At 41.6% G+C, this 22,312-nt stretch overlaps 1 protein-coding gene across 7 annotated transcripts in view; it reads left to right on the forward strand.

The window, feature by feature from the left end:
- The window catches only part of LOC102927784 (lysophospholipase 1), a 31,744-nt gene extending 10,165 nt beyond the window's left edge, over nt 1-21,579 (forward strand). For 3 of the 7 annotated variants that reach the window (XM_076563976.1, XM_076563978.1, XM_076563980.1), the window contains 7 exons: nt 11,463-11,528; nt 12,831-12,878; nt 14,233-14,303; nt 15,344-15,417; nt 18,366-18,467; nt 19,679-19,855; nt 21,386-21,579. In XM_076563976.1, coding sequence (XP_076420091.1) covers nt 11,463-11,528; nt 12,831-12,878; nt 14,233-14,303; nt 15,344-15,417; nt 18,366-18,467; nt 19,679-19,855; nt 21,386-21,439 — 592 coding nt within the window. In that variant the 3' untranslated portion in view covers nt 21,440-21,579. Of the gene's footprint in view, nt 1-5,208; nt 5,274-11,379; nt 11,529-12,830; nt 12,879-14,232; nt 14,304-15,343; nt 15,418-18,365; nt 18,468-19,678; nt 19,856-21,385 lie in introns of all 7 variants that reach the window. The other 4 variants (XM_076563981.1, XM_076563982.1, XM_076563979.1 and 1 more) reach the window with 3 other exon arrangements.
- The last annotated feature ends 733 nt before the right edge of the window (nt 21,580-22,312 follow it).

Here is a 22,312-nt window from a genome sequence, read left to right on the forward strand (position 1 = left end):
CAGACAAAAAATTTAACAATAATTTTACAATGCTAATATACAAAATCTTGGTCATTTTTTTTCCATATCAAATGGTCTACACTACAGGCCACAAAAGATCATCAGGTTAAAAGCCATCTCTCCAGCCCTACATTATGTATTTTAAATGTTGCTTTGATCACATGACTTAAAAGATCTCAGGTTAACACTCAGAGGCAAGGATTGCCTTGATTACTTGATAATGTCTGGCTTGGTCTGGTGAAATGCAGGTATATATCAACACTACAGAAAGTTTCTTACTATGTACATGACACATGCCTGTGTAAACCCACTCACTACTCAGAGGCTAGGCAGGAAGATGGCCATGAGTCTGAGGCCAATTTGGGCTACTTAGAGAATACTAAGCTATCCAGTTACAGAGTGTTACTCTGTCTCAGCAAACAAACAGCAACCCCAATTTTTAGCCCTCTTAGTGGGTATGAAGTGGAATCTCACTATGTGTGCTCGCTGCGTATGTGTGAGGTTTGAGACAGGGTCTAACTGCAGCACAGGCTGCCTTTGAGCTCCAGCTCTTCCTGCCTCAGCCCCCTGGGATGACAGGCATTATGTACTCTGTCAGCCCTTAGTGTGGTTTCGACTTGTGTTTCCTTAATGACTAATGATGGTGAATATCTGTCCTTGTGTTTGTTGACTATTACAATGCTTTCTTTGCAGAATGTCCTTTGCCCGTTTGTAAACTGAGTGGCCGCTATGTTAGTTACAGGTGTTCTGTATATATTATGGATGGGTGCTATTTTATATATATATATATGATGTGCATATAGTTTAATTTTCTGTAAATTCTCTTCACTTTCTTCATAGTGTCCTTGAAGCATAGGTTTTTAATTTTGTTGATTTATAGTTTATTTTTTCATAGTTATTTCTCAAATCATTGCTAATTTCAAGACCACAAAGATTTATATGGCTTATTTGGTAAGTTCTATATATAGATTTGTTTGCTACATTTAATAATTTGACCTATTTTGAGTTAATTTTTATGTATGGTGTGAAACAGCAATCTAGTTTCATTCTGTTGCATGTAGATATCCACTTGTCCCAACTATGTTGTCTAAAAAGACTGTTTTTGTTTGTTTGTTTGTTTGTTTTGTTTTGTTTTGCACTGTCTTAGTATGGCATTGTTTAATTGGCAAGAGTAGTGTTTATTTATTTCTGAACTCCCAGTTGATTTATAGCTCTGTCCTTACCCTGGTCTTGCACTCTTTCTTACTATTACATTGTGTGTGAGCATGGGATCTGTTTCCATTTATGTAGCTCTTTGTTTTATAATTTTCCAAGTAAATCTTAATAGAGGTACACAGATACACACATATATACTCTAGAAGTGATGGGACCTGGGAGAATGGAGCTGATAAATGAGAGGGACTAAAGTCTCTGCAGTAGCCACCTTTAGAGCATCAGACAGTTTATACTGAGGGTTAAGAAGAGTCACATGAGTAGAGTGTCCAGTCACAAGGACAAGCCACACGTGGCAGATAAGCCGCCTGCAGCAGTCATGCTTTTCCACAGAGGCAGGTAAACAAGTAACAATAGCCAGTTGTAATGAGTAATCTGAAGTAAACTCACTCCTATCTTCTACATCTGGGAGGATCAGGAAAGAACATTCTAAGAACAATTCCATGTTATTGAAGAAACTGAGGTCACAAGACTCTTGTCTTGATTTCTTGGTGTCTTCCCACAAGCACTCCATTCTTGAACCATGTTCTGACAACGCACAACACGTAAATTCGCATGAGTTTGTACTTAGACACACATGCACCCAACTGCTAGAATAGCCTAGATCATACTTGTTTTAAATCATTTTGTCTTTAACACTTTGAGGACAGTGGATTTAATAAAGAATAAAAGTTTATAAAAGTATTTAAAATTCATGTTGGACAGTTTTGCAAAGGAAATCTGGCTCAAGTGACTTCTGCTTAATTCTTTAGTAAAGATAACATGTAAAAAAGTATCAAGTGTAATGTAAGAGTAAGCAAGGCAGAAACTGTATAGAAGGTGTTATGATGCTACACGAGGGGAACCTGGGCTGGCCAGGCCAGGGTGTCCATCCCACTCATACAGGGAGACATGCCGGGCAGATGCAGGGCTGGGCTGCAGCGGGTAAACAGTCACTCATACCCCAGGCCCTGTATCCACATGGAGATAAGTTTATTATAATAGAGAGATGAAGAGACAGATAGGGAAAGAAGGAGGCAGAAAGAAAGGGGGGATGGGGCAAGGGTGCGCGCCTCGGAGGAATGGAGGGGGAGGGGCAGTTCTCTTTCTTAAATGGGACTTTACCTGAGCAAACTGGGCAGGTCTCTAAGGGGCAGGTCAGAATACTAACAGAAGTCTCATTTTTATCAAATCTATTACATTTTCATTTTTTGGTGGTACTAGGGATCAAACCCAGTGCCTTCTACATGCTAAGTAAGCATTCTACCACTCAGAAATATCTCTAGCCCCCCATCCCCTAAGTTTGAAACAATTCACTTAGTAGACCAGGCCTGTCTCAAATTCACAGAGATCTACCTACCTCTGCCTTCCATGGTGTTGGGGGTTAAAGTTGTAAGCTACATGTACCATGCCTGCTCAACCCTTATTTTTAAATTAATATATGTTGGGGGGGGGGTAAAAAGAAAATACATCGGAAGATTCACTCAGGTGCGTACGTTCTCGATTCAGCCTGTCTTGATTTAACTGTCTGTCTCTATGTAGTAGCCTGTTTTCCATCTCCATCCAGGCTATTGCTCTCTCCAAAAAAGGCATAATGTGGTAATTGGCCCTAGTGACCATCAGTTGAATGGTCCCAAGTCGGTCTTTTATAAATTGTACCACTTTATTTAAGATGCAAGGGCCAAAAGTTAAGAGCAGTAGCAGTTTAACAATGTGACCCAACAAAGTAGAGATTAGTCAGCCATGGAGAAGCATTAAACCATGATTCAGACCATCCCTGCTTTGCTTCCACTCCCTTTGTGCTTCTCCAGCCCCTCCCTCACTTTGGCACCCAGAGCTTGAGGGTGTTGCTGGACCCCTGGAGGCTTCCCATCCTTCACCCTGGTAAATCTTTGAGTGTGAAGGGGTCCACAGGCCTGGCATGGGTGTAGTGGATCCAGGCAGCTACACCATCAACTTTGATGGCTGCAAAAACTCTGGGTTTGGTGTCCCAGGTTTCAGCACCAAAATGTTAGTAAATTGATGGCTGAAACTGCAAGGAGACAGTTCAGCCCTAGAGGGCGAGGCATCCCGGACACCTCGAGCTACTCAGAACAAGAGCTCTGCCCCGAAGGTGTCCCGGACACCTGGAGCTGTTTAGCACAGCTCTGATGGCTGGGACTGCAAAGAAACAGCCCAACCTTGGAAAGGAAGGTTTTCTGACTTCTTGGGAGAGTCAGACCTGGAACTGCTTCAGCAAGGAAGGGTATCCTGACTCTTCAGGAAAGTCGGGATGTACCTGGTGTGATGGGGAATGGTCTCCCCACAGGACACAGCAATCCTGCTCCTCTCCTTGCGAGCCACAATCTCTGGCTCATTGTTACCAGCTCACTCTCACTCAGTCCACTGTGCGACGTCCCAGCAAGGTTCTTCTGTTCAGCTGTCAGTGAAGGTCTTCACCCAGTGAGAAAGAGGTTTATTTGGAAAGGAGGAGTCCAGGAGAGTAGCTGCCTCTACCAGGGTGGGGAGAACAGCTCACAACTGACCGGGCAGGGTGGTTTATATAGGATGTCTAGGGGGCGGAGTCAACTGCGATTGGTTAGTTTATTTTCTGCCCAGGGATTGGCCAGTTTTGTGAGCAAGGGGCAGAGATGGCCCTGATTTCAGGGCCAAACTGTGTTTCTTTCACTGGCCTTTCTTGGCTTCTTGACACTACCTCTAAGACCAGGGCTCATTTCTTTAACTGACTCTGATTCTAGGGGCTAAGAATGTTATTTTGGTACTAGTTTTGGAGTCAGGGCATATTTCCTGGGTTCTGGGTTTGGGGATAAAGTGTTCATTTCTCTGGCTCAGGTCACAAACACAGGCTGTGTTTCTTTCCCTGGTCCTGGGCCCTAGGGCCAGGATTCTGCTGTCCTGCCCTGTGATTGGTTGGTTTCACAAGTCAGTTGGACTTTGGACAGGGGCAGAGATGGCTCTGATCTGAGCTAAACTGTTTCTCTCACTGGCTTTATCTGAGCCATCCTTCCCTAATTCTGGGCTCCAGGGTGAGGGTGGGTTTCTCTAGTCAGCCCCTTTTCCCTACTGTGGGTGTAGTCGGCAAGGTGACAAGGCCCTTCCACCTGTGTTTTAGCATCCACTGGCGATGCCTCCTGACTTCACCCAGCTGGAACCTTTGGGGTTCCAGAGGGACACCAGACTCACAAAGGGCCCTGAGCTTTGGCCACACATGCTTGTGTGCCCACTGGACTCCTTGCATGGCATTAAGTAGATCCTGATCATCCAGTTCCGCCAAGAGATCTGTCTGCAGGCTGGGAATAATAGGGGGTGGTGTGTCAAACATGATCTCATAGGGTGTCAGTCCCATTTGGTAGGGGACCACCACTCTATGTAAGGCAAAAGGGAGAAGAGCGACCAAAACCACACGAGTTTCTAAGGCTAGTTTGTAAGGCTCTCTTTTAGAGTTATGTTCATGCATTCTACCTGTCCTGAACTCTGCGGTCTATAAGCACAATGTAATTTCCCATGGCTCCCCAGGGCAGTGGCTAAATTCTGACTCACCTGGGACAAAAATGCTGGTCCATTGTCTGACCCTGTCATAGCAGGAAATCCATACCTGGGCAGGATGTCTTCTAGAAGCTTCTTGGCCACTGTCTGCACCGTTTTATGCTTGGTAATAAATGCTTTTACCCATTCTGAAAAGGTATCCATCAACACCAACAGATATTTATATCCATAATTGCCAGGCTTTGTTTCAATAAAGTCTACCTCCCAGTAGGATCCATATTTCTTTCCTCAAAGTCTTGTTCCAGGATTCTTTGAGTTCACAATGGTGTTGGTTAGTTGACAGGCTTTGCATTTGGAAACAATGTCTATGACTTTCTGGTGTCCATCCTTGATTTTTACTCCAGACTGCCTCAGTAGGTCTTGCATTCTCTGGGCTCCCATATGGGAGGCACAATGAATTTTTCAGAACATTGTTTGTCTCAGGTATTCAGGCAAAATAACCTTGTCTGCTCACCGCCACCATCCCTCTAGGCACTGCACCATGGGAAGGGACTCTATCCAAGCAAGATTGTCCTTAGTGTATTAAAGAGCTTCAGGTAAGTCAGGGGGCCCTGGATCCACTAAGACCGGAGCCAAAACTGGGCCACTCTGCAGTACCACCTCCTGGGCGGTTTTGTCCATGAATTGCCCTTTGGGATCCGCCCATTCCCTTTTGGTGTCCTGGGCAATGTATTATGCCCCCTTTCTTAGGACTCCATAGGGTCTTGAGAAGGACCAGGATTTCTTCCTTATTTTTGATAGTCTTACCTTCTGAAGTCAACAGCCCCCTTTCCTTATATATTGCCCGGTGCACATGGGCAGTGGCTAATGCACAGCGGCTGTTGTGTAGATATTAACCCTTTGCCCTTGTCCCACTTCCAGGGCTTTTTTTAAGCCACTAACTCTGCTCTCTGAACAGAGGTGCCTGATGGCACTGGTTCAGCCCAGACTACCTCCTCCAAGGTGGTAACCACTGCCTCTGCATACCTCTGTCCATTTGCACAAAACTGTTTCTACCGGTGTACCAGGTGACTTCCGTGTCAGACGGGAGTATCCCTCAGGTCAGGTCAGACACAGTGTACCTGAGCTAAAATCCCAGAACAGTTGTGCTGAGGTGCTCTTCCAAGTCCGGGTCTGGTAGCAGGGAGTCCAGGTTTAGGGCTGTGAGTACCTGGAACGTTATTCTGGCAGGATTGAGCAACACAGTCTGATAATGAGTCATTCTAGTGTTAGTCAGCCACCTATCAGGGGGATGCTTAAGAACTCTCTCCAAAGCATGAGGGGTAGTTATGGTGAGATTTTGTCCCAGAGTCAATTTGTCAGCATCTTTGACTAGTAGAGTCACAGCTGCTATTATACGGAAGCATGGGGGCCATCCTGCTGCAACCAGGTCTAGTTTCTTGGACAGGTAAGCCACAGGTCGCTTCCAAGGACTCAAGATTTGAATCAGGATGCCTTTGGCAATCCCTTTGTGCTCATCCACGAATGAGTGGAAGGGCTTAGTTACATCCGTCAGGCCTAACGCTGGGGCCAAAAGCAGGCTTTGTTTTTGTCAAAGGCTTGCTGATATTGTTCAGTCCACAAGAAGTCTTGCCCCTCTTTAGTTGCCTCATACAGGGGCTTAGCCAGTTCAGCAAAGCCCAGGATACACAAGCGACAAAAGCCCGCCGTGCCTAGGAACCCCTCACTTGTCTGGCAGTCTGGGGCTTGGGATCTTAAGGACTGTTTCTTTTCATGCATCCAAAAGCCACCGCTGTCCTCCCTTCAGGACGTACCCCAAGTATGTTACTTGTTGACAGAGCTGGGCTTTCTTGGTCAAGGCTCGACATCCCAAACTTCCCAAAGCACAAGAGTAGTTGCTTAGTCCCTTCAAGGCAGCTTTCCCAGTTGGCAGCTGCGATTAGCAGATCACCCACATACTGGAAGAGACTAACTTCAGGGTTCTCCAGGAGGTACTCATCCAGGTTTTCATGCAGTGCTTCATCAAAGATGGTAGAATTTTTGAATTTTTGTGGCAGCCTAGTCCATGTCAGCTGGCCACTGACACCAGTGTTTGGGTCATGCCATTCGAAGGCAAAGTACTGCTGACTTTTGGGAGCCAGAGGCAGACTGAAGAAAGCATCCTTCAGATGTAGGACTGTGCACCATTGTCGGTCAGCAGGTAGGGAGCTGAGCAAGGTGTAAGGGTTCGGGACTGTTGGGTGGATGTCAATCATCCTTTTATTGACCTCCCTCAGATCTTGGACTGGCCTCATTAGTATAGGGCTTCTTAACAAGCAGCAGGGGTGTGTTACAGGCTGATTGCACAGGCCAGAGGATTTCCAAGTCAATCGCCTAAGGGCATGGGGTACTGACGGACTTTTACTGGATCTGCCCCTGGCTTGATTTTAACATAGACCTGGGGACGATGTGCTGCCAGCCCCATCCCCAGGTCTCAGCCCAGGCTGATGGAAACTCCTGGAACCATTCCTCCAGTCTGGGGTCAGGTGTGGGAGCCACTTGGTGTAATCTATATTCTTCAGTCATGTGGTTACCAACACATGAGTAGCTTTCCCATTTTCACTGAGCAATTTAGCTCCTTCATCAGAAAAATGTATCTGAGCTTTCATTTTAGTCAGTAAATCACACCCTAATGAGGATATGGGCATTCTAGAAATACCAGAAATGAGTGAGTTATCCATCCCGCTCCTAAGTTCACTGTTCATTGGGTAGTCCATGAATAGAGCTTATCCCCTGTGGTCCCTTGGACTCAAGTTCGTTTGTCTGTCATGGGCCCATTGGCCTTTAATACTGAATTTTGAGTTCCCGTGTCCACCATGAAATCAGTCCTTTTCCCCTCCACTTTTAGGTTTACCCTAGGATCAGGGAGGTGGGGTCGGACCCTGTCTCCCCTAATCACTGTCCATTTCTCTCTGGCTAAGGACTTTGATGTTGCCCTGAATCATCTTCTCAGGGCAGTCTTTTGCCCAATGCCCTTCCTTCCTGCAACAAGCACACTGGTTCCTCCCTAGCCAGGGTCCTCTGTGACTTCTTGGTCTTTCTTCCGCTAATTGTCGCAGCCTCTTTCGACATGCGTCAGGATAAGCAGTAGTGGCTAGTAGAACACTAGCTAGATGCTGGTTCTGATGCTTTTCCTTCTTTATCTGTCACCTCAACACTTTCTCTTCCATTATACACTTTCTCAGCCACTGTAACTAAATCTCTAATGCTTTTGTGTCCTAAGCACTCTAACTTCTGTAGTTTCCTTCTAATACCTGGAGCTGCCTGATTGATAAAGGTCAGAGTCAAGGTAGCTTTATTTTCCTGCGACTCTGGATCATACGTGGTGTATCTCCTGAAAGCATCCTATAGTTGCTCCAGAAATGCAGCTGGACTTTCATTTTCACATTGCCTAACATCATAGACCTTGCTTAAATTTGCAGGCCAACACACAGCTGCTTTGAGACCCACCAATAGAGCCTGGCAATAGACTAGGCACTTCCCCTTACCTTGCTCTGTATTGTAATCTCCCTCAGGACGGGTTAGGGGAATCCAGCATCTATGAGAGGCAGGTTAGTTGTGAGCTCTCCATTGGGGCCTGGAACCCATTTCCGGGCTTCCAGTTGGATTTGATCCCTCTCTTCCATGATAAACAGCACCTGTAAAAGCTGTTGCAATCATCCCAAGTGGGATGGTATATAAAGAGGACAGTATCAAGAAGGTTAATCAGGTCTTGGGGGTTCTCAGAAAAAGGGGCATTCTGAGATTTCCAGTTGTATAGGTCACTGGTTGCAAAGGGCCAGTAGTGAAAAGGCTGATTTTCATCTCGATCGGAGGACCGACAGCTCTTAGGGGAAGGGCAACCCCACCAGGATCAGGAGCTTCTCCTCTCCATCTCCAGGTACCCCTCGCTGGTCCTCCCCCTAGGGCAGGGTCTGCAAAAACCACGAGGGTTCTAAGCATGACCACCACAGAGCCGATGTCTGATGCAAACACAAAGGGGTTTTATTGATTACAAGCCCAGGCTTGGTCCATGTTCCAGCACTCCAACACAGTGAGAGGAGGAGGACGGCCTGAGCCCCCAGAATGAAGGGTTTGTAAAGGGAAAATCCTGTTTCTAGTTGTGGTGTCCCTCAGCCCTAGCATGCACCTTTAATTCAAGAGCTTTCTGTTTGAATATTGTAAACAGGGTTAAATTAAAGTCAACCATAGGTTAAGAGGCAGAGCAACCAGTTGGCAGAAGTAAAACAGAGTAAGAGGGAGTCAGGAGGACTGATAGATGCACAGGAAGTAGAAGGGAGGGACATTCAGTTTGAGGAGTTTTGTTTGAGACAGTTTAGGAGAAAGCTGTATTTCTGGGACGTTGGCAGAGGAGGAAGGTCAGCTGGGTGTTTTCTCTACCTCTGAACTAGCAGATTTTCACCCCGTTGTCTTTAATGGTAAAATAGAATGATAGAGATTTAGTTAAAAACAGTGCAGGATGATTGTTTCAGCTCCATCCATTTACCTGAAAATTCTATGATATAATTTTTCTTATCTGCTGAATTGTGTAATGTACCATTGTATAAATATACCACATTTTCATTTTACATTCATTTGTTGATGGACATCCAATTGTTTTCCATTTCTGGCTATTATGAATAGAGCTGCAGAGAACATGGATGAGCAAGTGTTTCTGTAGTAGGATGTAGAATCCTTTGTGTATATGCCCAAGAGTGGTGTAGCTGGGTCTTGAGGGAAGTTGATTCCCAGCTTCTTGAGGAACCTCCAGAGTTTCATAGTGACTGTACAAGTTTGCACTCACACAATGAATAAGTGTTCCCCTTTCCCCCACAGCCTCACCAACATGTACTGCCATTTGTTTTTATTAATTGTGAACATTTTGAATTGGGCTAAGATGAAATCTGAAAATAATTTGTATTTTCTGATGATTCAGGATGTTGTACATTTCTTGAAATGTTTCTCAGCCACTAGTATTTATTTAATCTTTTTATAACTATGTGTTAGTTCTTTAAATTAGGTTATTTTTTTGACGTTCCAGTACTTTGGAGTTTTGTTTTAGTTCTCTTATATTCTAGTTACTATGTGATTGGTAAAGATTTTTTTCCTATTCTGTAGGCTACCTCTTTGCTTAAATGATTGTGTCCTTAGCTGTACAGAAACTAAGTTTCCTGAGGTCCCATTTATTGTTAGTCTTAATGCCTGTGTCCTATTCAGAAAGTCCTTTACTGTGTCAATGAGATTGAGTGTATTCCATACTTTCTCTTTTCTATCAGTTTAAGGTATTATGTCTTATGTTAATTGTTAATTATGGGGGCTCACAGAGGCTTCCTAGTAAGGCCTTACTCAAGGTCAGAAAGTCTGAGCTTGCTTTGCCCAGCAGGGCTGCATAATCGGATGATTTGGCCAAGGGCATGGTTACCAGATGTTTTGAAGGGTCTACACTTGTTGATAATGTATACCTTGACCTTGGAATGGGGGGGGTCTTTTGCTCCTCCCCTTGCTGATGTATAAAAAGCCCATCATGATTAAACTAGGGGTTGCTGGATATTGACCCAGGACCCTCCCAAAGCTATCCTGTATCTCTGTCTTTCTCGTCATCTAGGCTTATATTTCTATCTAATTCTTCATTCCTCACTCCTCCCCTCCAAGAACCCTTGGATAGGTCAGTACTAGTGTCTGACAGTTAATGTCCTTGATCCACTTGGAGTTGAATTTTCTGTAGAGTGATTGATGAGGCTCGGTTTCATTCTTCTGTATGTAGCTGGCCAGTGTGATCAGCACCATTTGTTGGAGATAATGTCTTTTCTCCAATGTGTATTTTTTAGCCTCTTTATCAAGAATCAGGTGGCTATAGGAGTGTATGCTTTTATCTGAGTCTTCTATTATATTCCATTTGTCAATGTGTTTTGTTTTTATGCCAATGCCATGCTGTTGTTATTACTATAGCTCTGTAGTATCACTTGAAGTCAAGGATGGGGGATCCTTCCAGCAGTGTTTTTATCGCTTAGATTGTTTTAACTGTCGTTGGTCATTTTTATTTCCTTATGAGTTTTGAGATTATTATTTTCAACTTCTATGAAGAATTGTTGGAATTTTGATGGGGATTTCATTTAATCTGTAGATTCCTTTTAGTAGGATGGCCATTTTCACAGTGTTAATCCTACCAACTCATGAGTGTGGGCAGTTATTCCATCTTCTGTTGTCTTCTTCATTTCTTTGTTTAGTGTCTTAAAGTTTTTATTATACAGGTCTTTCATTTGTTCATTAAAAGATGTGTGTGTGTGTGTCTGTGTGTGTGTGTGTGTGTGTGTATCTTAGAATAACTATATTTTGAACACATAGTTTTTAGAATATATATTCAGAATATATATAATTGAGGCAGTTGTGAAAGGTACTGTTTCTGATTTCCTTTTCAATATGTCATTTGTATATCGGAAGCCTGTGGATTTTAGTGTTGGTTTTGTATACAGCTACTTTCCTGGAGTTTTTTGAAGTTTTTTAATGTATCAAATCGTATCATCTAACAACAGTGTCTGTTGACAGTCAGAACTCACGAGAGCATCCTTCTCTATGGAGGCAAATGTTAGAGAATGGCCATTGCTCCCAGGTCAGCAGTGGTGCTCAGTAACACAATCTCCTCACTCATACAGTACTCTAAGGAGCTAACCTTTGACCTCATAGAAGCATTAAATATCAGTTCTGTATCAGTTTACTAGAATTTAAAACAGTATTTACTAGCATGGTTTTAATAATTTTTCTACCAGGCACGGATGGGCAGAAGCCTTTGCAGGTATCAGAAGTTCCCACATCAAATACATCTGTCCACATGCGTGAGTATTTCTAATATTTAGGTTTTTTTCTTCAGAATCTAGAACAAATTGTAATAGGTTTGCTTTTCCAGGAAAATATTTGAATGCAATTTTTTCCCTCTTAGGTAAAAAAAGACTACTAACACTCCTTAAAGCTAAAATAGTCTCTTGGTTAAATTGAAAAAAAAATCCCTTTTTTGAAATTTAAGATATTCTTCTAGAGGTCAGATGAACTTAAAACCACAACAATTCTTTTAGATATATAAGTACCTGCAGAGTTCCAAGGATACCCTTGTGTTATCTATAAACAGGTTACTGGCTAGATTTGTGAGAAATCTTCATGCAATTGAAGACACCCAGGTTTTATTAATTAAAGACAATGTGATACACTGTCATAAACAGGATCTCAGTACCTAGCTCTGAAAATGTTTTCTGGTATCAGGGAACTAGCAAGTTTTGAGCAAACTCAGAAAATCAATAAGCTTGAGGTGAAAGGTTACTTAGAACAGCCAAGGGGAAGCTAAAAGCATTGGGTCCACACCAGAAGGTTAACGCTTATGCCTCAGAAATGACAAGACAACTGAGGGGACAGGATAGGGCAGTGAAGTCCGAGGGTTTCCTTGTCTGGCAGCAGAGAGTCTGACTTAGCTCTGTAGGCTACAGCTGAACGCTTTAGTGGCCAGCCCAAGCAAGAGACAGAATTCTTGACTATTTGAATTTTCACCATATTTGCCCCTAAGTTGAATTGCTGTAAAGATGTTTCCTAATCTGGGGACGTTTGTTTTCCTAAAATGTTGAATTGGTTTTGTTGTATGAATCAGGAGGAGGGTGGAATTGGTAACTTAAGAGTATAGTCATGTTTCTTTCCTCTTGTACCAGACTTTTTTGGTTGCTCAGCCTATTTTTCATTCCAGATTTGAGTTGGACATAAGAACACTAAGGTAGAACTTATATTTATTTCTAGGTTTCTTAATCAAGCAAGTATATAACTAGGAAATAAACAATGTAATACAAGCATATGGAGATTAATGGTACAGTAGCTAGCAATAAATTGCTCTTACCAGAGTCTTATTGTGTATATATTTCCAGTTGTCTCAGTCCCTATAAGTTACAGTTATTAAGTAAGGCCACTGAGACAAAAAGTACTTGTTATGAGCCAAGTTTAGTCCTGAGCCAACTTAGTCCTCTGCAACAGCTGTTCTGTCTTCAGAAAACAGTTGTGGGACAAAGGGAACAGAGATGTGAAATGCACCCCATGTTAAAGCCATGCTGTTATACTTGGCTCTGTTATCCTGATGTGCGGTTTCTTTCTTTCCCACATAGGCCCATTATGCCTGTTACATTAAATATGAATATGGCTATGCCTTCCTGGTAAGTAAGAGTTGGCTTTCTCATTAAGAACCTTTTAGTCATTGAGCAGTGCTGGCATACACACTTTTAGTCCCAGCATTGGGGAGGCAGAGGGGAGGCAGAGACAAGTGGATCTCTGTGAGTTCAAGGCCAGTATGGTCTACAGTGTGAGTTCTAGAACAGCCAGGGCTACATGGAGAAACTTTCTCAAAAAAACAAACTAAAAACAAAACCTCTTAATCTTTTCAGAAGAGCTCCTGTGTACACCCCTATTTTTTTTGTTTTTGTTTTTTTAGACATTTTTTAATTGCACGGGAACATTTAAGCCTAACTGGTTTTTCTTTTTTTTTTTTTATTTAAACTTTTTTTGCATGTTACATACCAACCACAGTTCCCCCTCTCTCCTTTCCTCCCACTCCTTCCCCATCTTCCCCCTACCCCAACCCCCATCCACTCCTCAGAGACTGTAACGCCTTTCATGGTGAGTCAACAAAGCCTGGTAGAGGCATGCCCAAGCCCCTCCCCCCTACATCAAGCTGAGCAATGTATCTCTCCATAGGGAATGGGCTCCATAAAGCCAGTTCAAAAACCAGGGATAAATCTTGGGTCCCACTGCCAGGGGCCCCACAGACAGACCAAGCCACACAACTGTCACTCACATTCAGAGGGCCTAGTTTGGTCTCCTGCAGGTTTTCCAGCTGTCAGTCCAGAGTCCATGAGCTCCCACTAGCTCAGGTCAGCTGTCTCTGTGGGTTTCCCCTCCATGATCTTGACCCTCCCCCCCCGCCCCTCCCCCCCATACAGTCCCTCCTTCCTTTCATCAACTGAACCCAATGTGCTCAGCCCAGTGCCTAGCCATGGATCTGCTTCCACCAGTCACTGGATGAATGCTCTATGATGACAATTAGGGTAGTCACTAATCTGATTACAGGGGAAGGCCAGTTCAGGCACCCTCTCCATTATTGTTAAGAGTTTAAACTTAACCTTTATTCTGGTATTCATGCTTAATAACTGTGAGTTAACTTAACAAGCTATACAAAAGGTAGAAAAACAAGAGTGAATAATAAAGAGAAATCTATCCTGCTGCTTGGTGTTTGTTGGGATCATTAATCCAACATTTGATTCATGAGACATGCACACAGATTACGCCACAGCATCTTTGATCTGCTAACTCCTTGCCTTCCTGGTTGGCTAGTTGATGTTTAGGTCATTTCCCTTGCAGCCCTCTCAAGATGCCTCTTATGCCCTGCACATCCAGAAAGAAGAGTTAGTGAGTGTCCATTTCTCTACAGACTAACTTGAAGTTAGTAAACGTATTTTCCAGGTATGAGCTTTTAGAATCTAACAGTTCTTTTCTCTTGGTCTTATTTTCCAGGTTTGATATTATTGGACTTTCACCAGATTCTCAGGAGGATGAATCTGGAATTAAACAGGCAGCAGAAAATGGTGAGTACCAAAAGTGTTTGTAAAGGCAAACACATTCATAAATGTTTCTAGTAGATTCAGTCATTAAATTTTTACTAAATATTGTTTTTAGTAGATTGAATAGTTAAATTTTGATTAAATGTGATATAGTTATGTGTTTTTAAGAGCCAATCCTTTTGTCCCTTTCCCTTACTTCCTGCCGTCCTGTTCCTCCCTCCCTTTGTCATATTGGGGACTAGCCAAGGGCCTCACAAATACCAGACAAGCACACTGTCTCCATTCTCATTACTTTCCTTTGCCACCTACATGCACTCTCTTATCTGTAGTCAGTAGTGTCATTTATCAAATTTGAGCTCTGTCAGACAGGGATTTTGTTTTGATTGACATAAGCAAAGCTGAGTATTGTGATGCCCATATATAATCGCAACTCTTGGGAAGCTGAGGCAAGAGGATTGCTGTGAGATATAGCCAGCCTGGATTGCACAGCAAACCCTGTCTCAAAACAAGAACAGATAGGCAGTGGAGAAAAGAGTACTGTGTTTGATAGTTGTATATAGGTATTAAAGAAACTTGAAGTAATGACAGTGACGTAAAGGTAACTAACAGTAAAAGACATACGGATGGCTAATGTTAGTGAAGTAATAATAGATTCCGCTGACTCATCACTTAGCTTCTTACCAGCTAGTCATTTCTTATAAACTGTCTCATTTAACAGTTCTGTGAAGTTGGTATTCCATTCTCCTTTATAAGTATTGTTTTGTGAGTGAAAACAGATTAACTTCCTGAGACACGTAGTTTTTAAGAACTGCACAGAAAGAGCTGTATGTGTTGGAGTTAGACTATCTTTGGTGGAAGTTATAGAAGTGTGAAGCTCAGCCACCCCTGGAGAGCCCGAGGAGTCACATCATGAAACTACATGCCACTTTGTGTTTTAAAGTAGAATGCTTCAAGGTGTCATTCACTTCTGTCTTTAATAGACTCTGCTTCTGTTATTTTTCTCGGATTTTTAGTTATCTCAGTGGACTTAACTTTGAAAATATTTATATTTTTCTTGTTTTTAGTAAAAGCTTTGATAGATCAAGAGGTAAAGAATGGCATTCCCTCTAACAGAATTATTTTGGGAGGATTTTCTCAGGTAAGTGAATGGTGTGTCCATATCATCAGCATATTGATCTATAAGTCCATACCTTCAATTATGTTTCTTTGGAAGAGTCTCTTGTTTGGACTTGTTACAGAATCTTAGATGATATAGGTGCTGAGTTAAAGTTGAATTGGACTGGACAAAATTTGTGCCTCATGCATTTTCATTTACTTACTTATTCTATAGTTTCTTACCCCAGTCACATTTTTCTTTTAGATTGCCTTCAAATGGCATGGTGTGGTGGTGCACACCTTTAATCCCAGCACTCAAGGAGGCAGAGGCTGGTGGATCTCTGTGAGTTTGAGGCCTGCCTAGTCTACAAAGTGAGTTTTAGGACAATCAAAAGGCAGACAAACCCTGTCTTGAAAAACCACACACACACACACAGAGAGAGAGAGAGGGGGGGGGGGGGAGGGGAGAGGGGAGAGAGAGAGAAGGGGAGGGGAGGGGAGGGGAGGGGAGGAGAGGAGAGAGGAAAGAGAGAGAGAGAGAGAGAGGAAAGAGAGAGAGATTGCTTGGAACCTAGACTTTTTTTTGTTTTGTTTTGTTTTTCGAAACAGGTTTCTCTACATAGGCATGGTTGTCCTGGAACTTGCTTTGTAGGCCAGGCTGGCCTCTAACTCATAAAGATCCATCTGCCTCTGCCTCCTGAAGGCTGGAATCAAAGGCATGCACCACCACTGGCCCGGTAGAATATAGTCTCTTAAAGTAACCGCAATGTGCTAGTTAGGCTTTTTTTAGTGAAACAGGACTGTAAGGGGACAGGTGTAAGTGCCTAGGTTTCTAAGATATAAGTACGGTATTACTTGGGTTACTTTCTTCAGCCTGATAATGTGTGTTGACCTTACATCCTTCTTGGTTTGTTTTGTAGTGCTAGTGACTGCCCTAGGTCCTAGCACAAGCTGAACAAGAAGCTCTTTATCACTAAGTTATATCCCTACTTTGAACTTACATTTTTACTCACCAGTTTCTAAGTAACCTGTTCCCAGAATGCTCTAGCTTCTAATCTCCTCAGTCAATAACTATGAGAAATGTCAGAATTCTGGAATCAGTTGAGACAATACACTCAATGGAATGTTGTATATACGGTAATGTGGTTAATACAATACATTAAAAAGGTAATATTGATGGGACCTGCACAATGGTTAAGAGCACTTAGTCTTCCAGAGGACCCAGGTTCAATGGCAGCTCACACCTGTCTGCAACTCTAGCTCCAGGGGATCTGACACCCTCCCACAGACAGACAGACAGACAGACAAAACAGCAATGCACGCCTTTAATCTCAGCACTTGGGAGGCATGATCTCTGAGTTCATGGCCAGCCTAGTCTACAGAACAAGTCTGAGTTCACGGCCAGCCTAGTCTATAGAACAAGTTCCAGGACAGCCGGGGCTACACAGAGAAACTGGAAAAACAAAAGAACAAAGTAACTTTAAATAAAAAGCTGTTATTGATATATGGCCTTTGTCCAGATAATACAAAACACGAACACCCACACAAGCATAAGGGCCAAAGATTGAAGTCTAGTGTGCACACAGCTGTTGTCATTTGGTACTGATCACAGCCTACAGAGACTAACTCCTAGGGCTGGGGCAGTGGGGCACTTACACAGAGCCATAAGGTGCTGAGATTGGATCCCGGGACCCTATGTAAAAAGCTGAGTGTGATGGCAAACATCCATAACCCTGGTGCTAGGGAAGTGGCAACACACAGATTCCCTGAGCTACCTGGCCCCCCAGCCTTGAGTAAGTCCAGGTTTATTCAGAAGTCAGAGATCATGCCTCAAAAAATAAGGTGGAAAACGATTGTGGGAGATACCTGACTTCAACCTCTGATCTCCACACTAACACCATACACCTGAGGAAACCTATTCCAGATCCTTTTAAGCAAGAAGACACTTGTAAGTGTGTAGCATCATTATATCGAGGAAACTGAAAATAAAACTACACCCTAGAAAACAGTTAGTACTAGGCAAGCCATCGGGACTTTCTCTCCATCATCGTTTCTTTCCCTGCTTATCTGTTTATTTGCCTTTCCACCGACCATTAGCCATGTTAGCTTTTACAGCTCTTTGGTTTACGTGTTGCGTTTCTAACCATATGGATATGGCCTTGACAGTAACTGAATTCCAACCCCACAGTCCTGAGGGAAAGAGCATCACTGCCTGGGATCAGAAAGTCTCTCAGGCCGGGCAGTCATGGCGTACACCTTTAATCTCAGCACTTGGGAGGCAGAGGCAGGCGGATCTCTGTGAGTTTGAGGCCAGCCTGGTCTACAGAGTGAGATCCAGGTCAGGCTCCAAAACTGCACAGAGAAACCCTATTTTGAAAAACCAAAAAAAAAAAAGTAAGTCTCTCATGTCCCCATGTGGTACAGGCCTGGTCAGGGTGTGGCATCTAGATGGCTGACAGAATTATAGTTTCCAACACATGGCATGTTGTGAGCTAGGTGGGCAAATCTCTAAAGGTATCTGGTATTCCATCTGTATTACCTTAAATTTCTGTTTTGGAAAAATAGCCTAAATCTCATTTGGAGTTTATATCTAAGACTTTTCAGATAGGAAAATGAGAGAACTGTAAATTCAGACTGTTCTTAAGCCATGCTATGCTCTAAGTGGAGATCTTATATTGGTGTGTTTTCTTGAAGGTAGAAATCTATCCACTATGAGTATATAGTTTCATTCTTTACCTGATTTGATTTTTTCCCCTTTGGTTTTTCAAGACAAGGTTTCTCTGTGTAGCCCTGGCTATCCTGAAACTGGAAACCAGGCTGGCCTCAAACTCACAGAGATCCACCTGCCTCTTGTTTCCCAAGTGCACCCCACACCCAGCTTACCTGGTTTGATTTAACAGAGTATATTTTCTTATGGACATTACTAATAGGAATTCTCTCACAAGCTTTTGGCAGAACTGTGCTCCAGTTAACTCCCTGCTTCTGTTCCAGGGAGGCGCTTTATCTTTATACACTGCTCTTACCACGCAGCAGAAACTGGCCGGTGTCACTGCGCTCAGTTGCTGGCTTCCACTTCGGGGTTCGTTTCCACAGGTAGCTTGCATGGTTCGAATAAACAAGATTACAGAGCTAGGACATAGCAGAAAATATTTAGAAGCAAGTCGTCTTTTCTTCTAATTAATGAACTTTTTATCTTTTTTAGAAAATTTAGGTTGATAGAAATTTTGAGTGGGAAATAAAGAGTTCTCTTATTCCTCCTTTCTGCTGCACACACAGCCTCCCCTATGGTAGATATCCCACACTACAGTGGTACCTTTGCTTCAGTTGGTGAACATACACTGAAACATCTCTACTACCCAAAGTTAATGGCTTACACCAGTTATCTTATTTTTAAAGTATTTCTTTAGACATTTGTGGTGTATTACTACACTTGATCTGTATATTCTTCTTGTGGTTTATATAGATAGAAGAAGCAGCTTACTGTCCTGTCTTACATTTAATTATTTGGTACATTTTAAGATACATATTCACATACACATTTTAACTCAAATTTTAAATGTTTAGTCATTTGCAGAATTTTACTATAAAATTGTAAATTATTTTAACAGTGGTGTAATATGCTATGTACCATCAGAGATGTGGAGATTATTTTTAGATTCTTTATTTTACTTCTTGGTTTTGGTGCCGCAGATTAATCTCAGACCTTGAACATGCTAGTCAAGTCCGTTACTGCTGTGTTCAAGTTACTATGATGTTTTCTCTTGAGCTGGTATATTGATGAGGCTGACCTTAAATCCGTGATCCTCTTACCCCAGCCTCCCAAGTGCTGGGGTTGCAGGTATACCAATTTGCCACACTCCAAATTCATTTTCTATTCTAGATAGAGTTCAGTCTTTTAGTCATGTAGTAACTTTTCAGTGTACTATACATAATAGATTGCTAACTCTCTTATTTAATTTGGTCATAAAGTTGAGGAGAACATGACTTACCTAATGTGCCCTAATAGTTATTGATTACCTCTCATATCAACATACTGAAAATGAAAGATGAATTAAAATGTAATTGGCTTAAAGAAACTGATTCATTGGAAACATGTATTACAATATGTGGCAAAATAATCATGTATCCCATAGAAGTTTAAATTAAAGATGTTGGGGGAACATAAGGATAGAGAGTTTACTTGACCAAAATATGTGACTGAATTATAAATAATAGCATATGCATGTATATCTATAGTTTTTAGGAGTCTGGCATGGTGTTTTACATATTTGATGAATAACATTCCTTTTATATTTGTTTTACAGGGTCCTATCAATAGCACTAATAGAGATATTTCTGTTCTCCAGTGCCATGGAGATTGTGATCCTTTAGTTCCCCTAATGTTTGGTTCTCTTACGGTTGAAAAACTAAAAACACTGATAAATCCATCCAATGTAACCTTCAAAATCTATGAAGGTATGATGCACAGTTCATGTCAGCAGGTAGGTGTCTGGAAGCAATGATTATAGTCACGACTTTAATATTTCCCATGTTATATTTTCAAGACAAATAACACTTGGATGTTGGTAATTTAAAATGAATTCATAATTGAATCAATTTAACACAATTTTCAATGATAGCTTACTCAATTACATTTTAAAAATGAGCATATAATATATATATTTGTATATAATCCAAAGGCCAATTTATAAATACACCTTTTTATTCAGTAATATTTAAGTTACAATAAATGAGAGTCTTCTTTAATGAAATGGCAGAAAGACTATGAGTAGAAGGTGATAAAGATATTTGATGAGGGGATAACTTAAATCATATGATCATCTGGGACCATAGCTGGATTGTGCTACCTCAAAAGAGGAGAACAAGATTGGGTGAGTATTAATAGAAGAAGTCAAGAGGGATCAGGGTTTTTGGGAACTTATATTACATGCTCTTTGTCCTCTTGATGAAGTAGGAGATATAGTTACTTAGAAGAGAAAGACCTGGATGGGTGTGGGATTCTTGTAATGGCCTAGAATAAAATTTGATTAGCCAGTCGCTGGGGTGTAGTCCAAGCTAACACTATTGTACAACCATTAAGCAAAGTTAAATCATTTGCTTTAGGCACAAAGGAAGTGGGTAATAAATAATATGATGTACACAGAAAGACCAACGTGCCTAGGATTCTAGAGAGCCTCCACCCCACACACCCTGAAAGGAGCTGTTGAATCCAGAAGAGTAGGGAGTCACTAAACCCTCAAGACTCAGGGGTGGCTGAAGACCCTAAGCATCTTGAGAATCATACACATAAATGAGTTCTTGTGCTGGCATTTGAAAACTTTGGGCTGATCAGCATGAATGAGAGGATGATGGGGGTGGAATATTACAGGAAACTGTGAGATAGGGCTTTAGAGTGTTGTAAAATAATCTCTCTCATGCCGTAGCTCTTCTCAGTGATGCATATATAAGGTTGGAAGTTCACTGCATAGCTAGATTGTTGACCAATGAGGACCAGGAGCTTGAGGAAAGGAGGAGATGGGTTCAGACCTAGAGGCTTCCAGGAGAAATTTACCTTCTTTTTTTCCCAAGGACTGTCTGACATACATACATTCTTTCAAACGAGTAGCTGTATGCCATTCTTTATGAACGGCACACACAAAAAGAGATCAGCTATGTATCATTTCATTCTAATGAGGAAATTCACTGATGTTCAGTTGTTAGTAAGTAGACATTATTAAACTTCTCTGTATAGGTTATTGTCATTCTGAACTTCCTGACTCCCCAGTGTTTTATTTGAGTGTCAGAAAATACAGACTTCATGGAATTAGATAGTATGGGAGCATATATTTCAGTGTATAGTAATAATCCTAAGAGATTTTACAAAATTTCTGTTGGGAGCCTCATTTTTCTTACACGCCCTTCTACTATAATAGTAAAACATCTCACCTACATGGATTTTATTACTAGCATTCTTGTAATTGTAATTTTTGACTTATGTAGCTATTTATTAAATCATTTTTTTTTCCAAATAGGAAATGATGGATGTCAAGCAGTTCATTGATAAACTCCTACCTCCAATTGATTGACGTCACTAAGAGGCCTTGTGTAGACGTTCACCAGCATCACTGTAGTAGAGTATAAACCCTTTCCCATGCCTGATTGTAAAACTTCTAATGTTTGCAGTATTAAAATGTTTTGCAAATACATACCAATGATACAGACTAAATGGTGTCTCCCTCATGGGAAATGTGTGATCCTTTTAAGTTTCTATACATATCTGTATTATACAATCCAGAATATACTAGTATTAAAGTAGGTGAAAAGAAGCAGCTAGCTTCTTTTTCTCAAATTAATTCAGCAAAATAAAATACCACACCCAGAATTTTATTACATCATTTGAAAATCACTAGTATGCTCACTGAAAATTTGTTAGGTCTAAACAAGCTTTTAGGATAATCTGTAAGTGACTCGTTAATGCTGTGAGTTAGACTATGGTTTTACTCAATTGTTTAGTCACCATGCAGTGTCTATTTTTATATGTGTAATCATATATACATGACTGTAATACATAAGGACTAGATAGTATTACATTATCCCTGATACTAGGATAATGCTTTTTAAGTGTCAGAAAAGTAATACTGCTCTCTTCAATTAATGGTCCTTTTATTGGGGGACCAGGCTGTTCTTTTCCTTCTACTTAATTTTTCCCCTCTCAAGAAACAAAAAAGTTTCTTTCTTTCTTGATTTTTTTCATAGAAGACCAATATTGCCTCTCTGCCATTAAAAAAAAAACTGTCAATATATATACTATAATTTGACATTTTGAATCACAAACATACAGTATTCCAAATCTAGGTAATGTAAAAAGAAACCAAACATTACTTAAGCTTATGTATTTCAAATAACTGCACTGTAGTCCAACCTTAGACTGTAGAGTTATCGGCATCTTCAGTACTGAT

Source organism: Peromyscus maniculatus, chromosome 2, assembly GCF_049852395.1.
Source record: "Peromyscus maniculatus bairdii isolate BWxNUB_F1_BW_parent chromosome 2, HU_Pman_BW_mat_3.1, whole genome shotgun sequence".
In the NCBI taxonomy this organism is placed as follows: domain Eukaryota; kingdom Metazoa; phylum Chordata; class Mammalia; order Rodentia; family Cricetidae; genus Peromyscus; species Peromyscus maniculatus.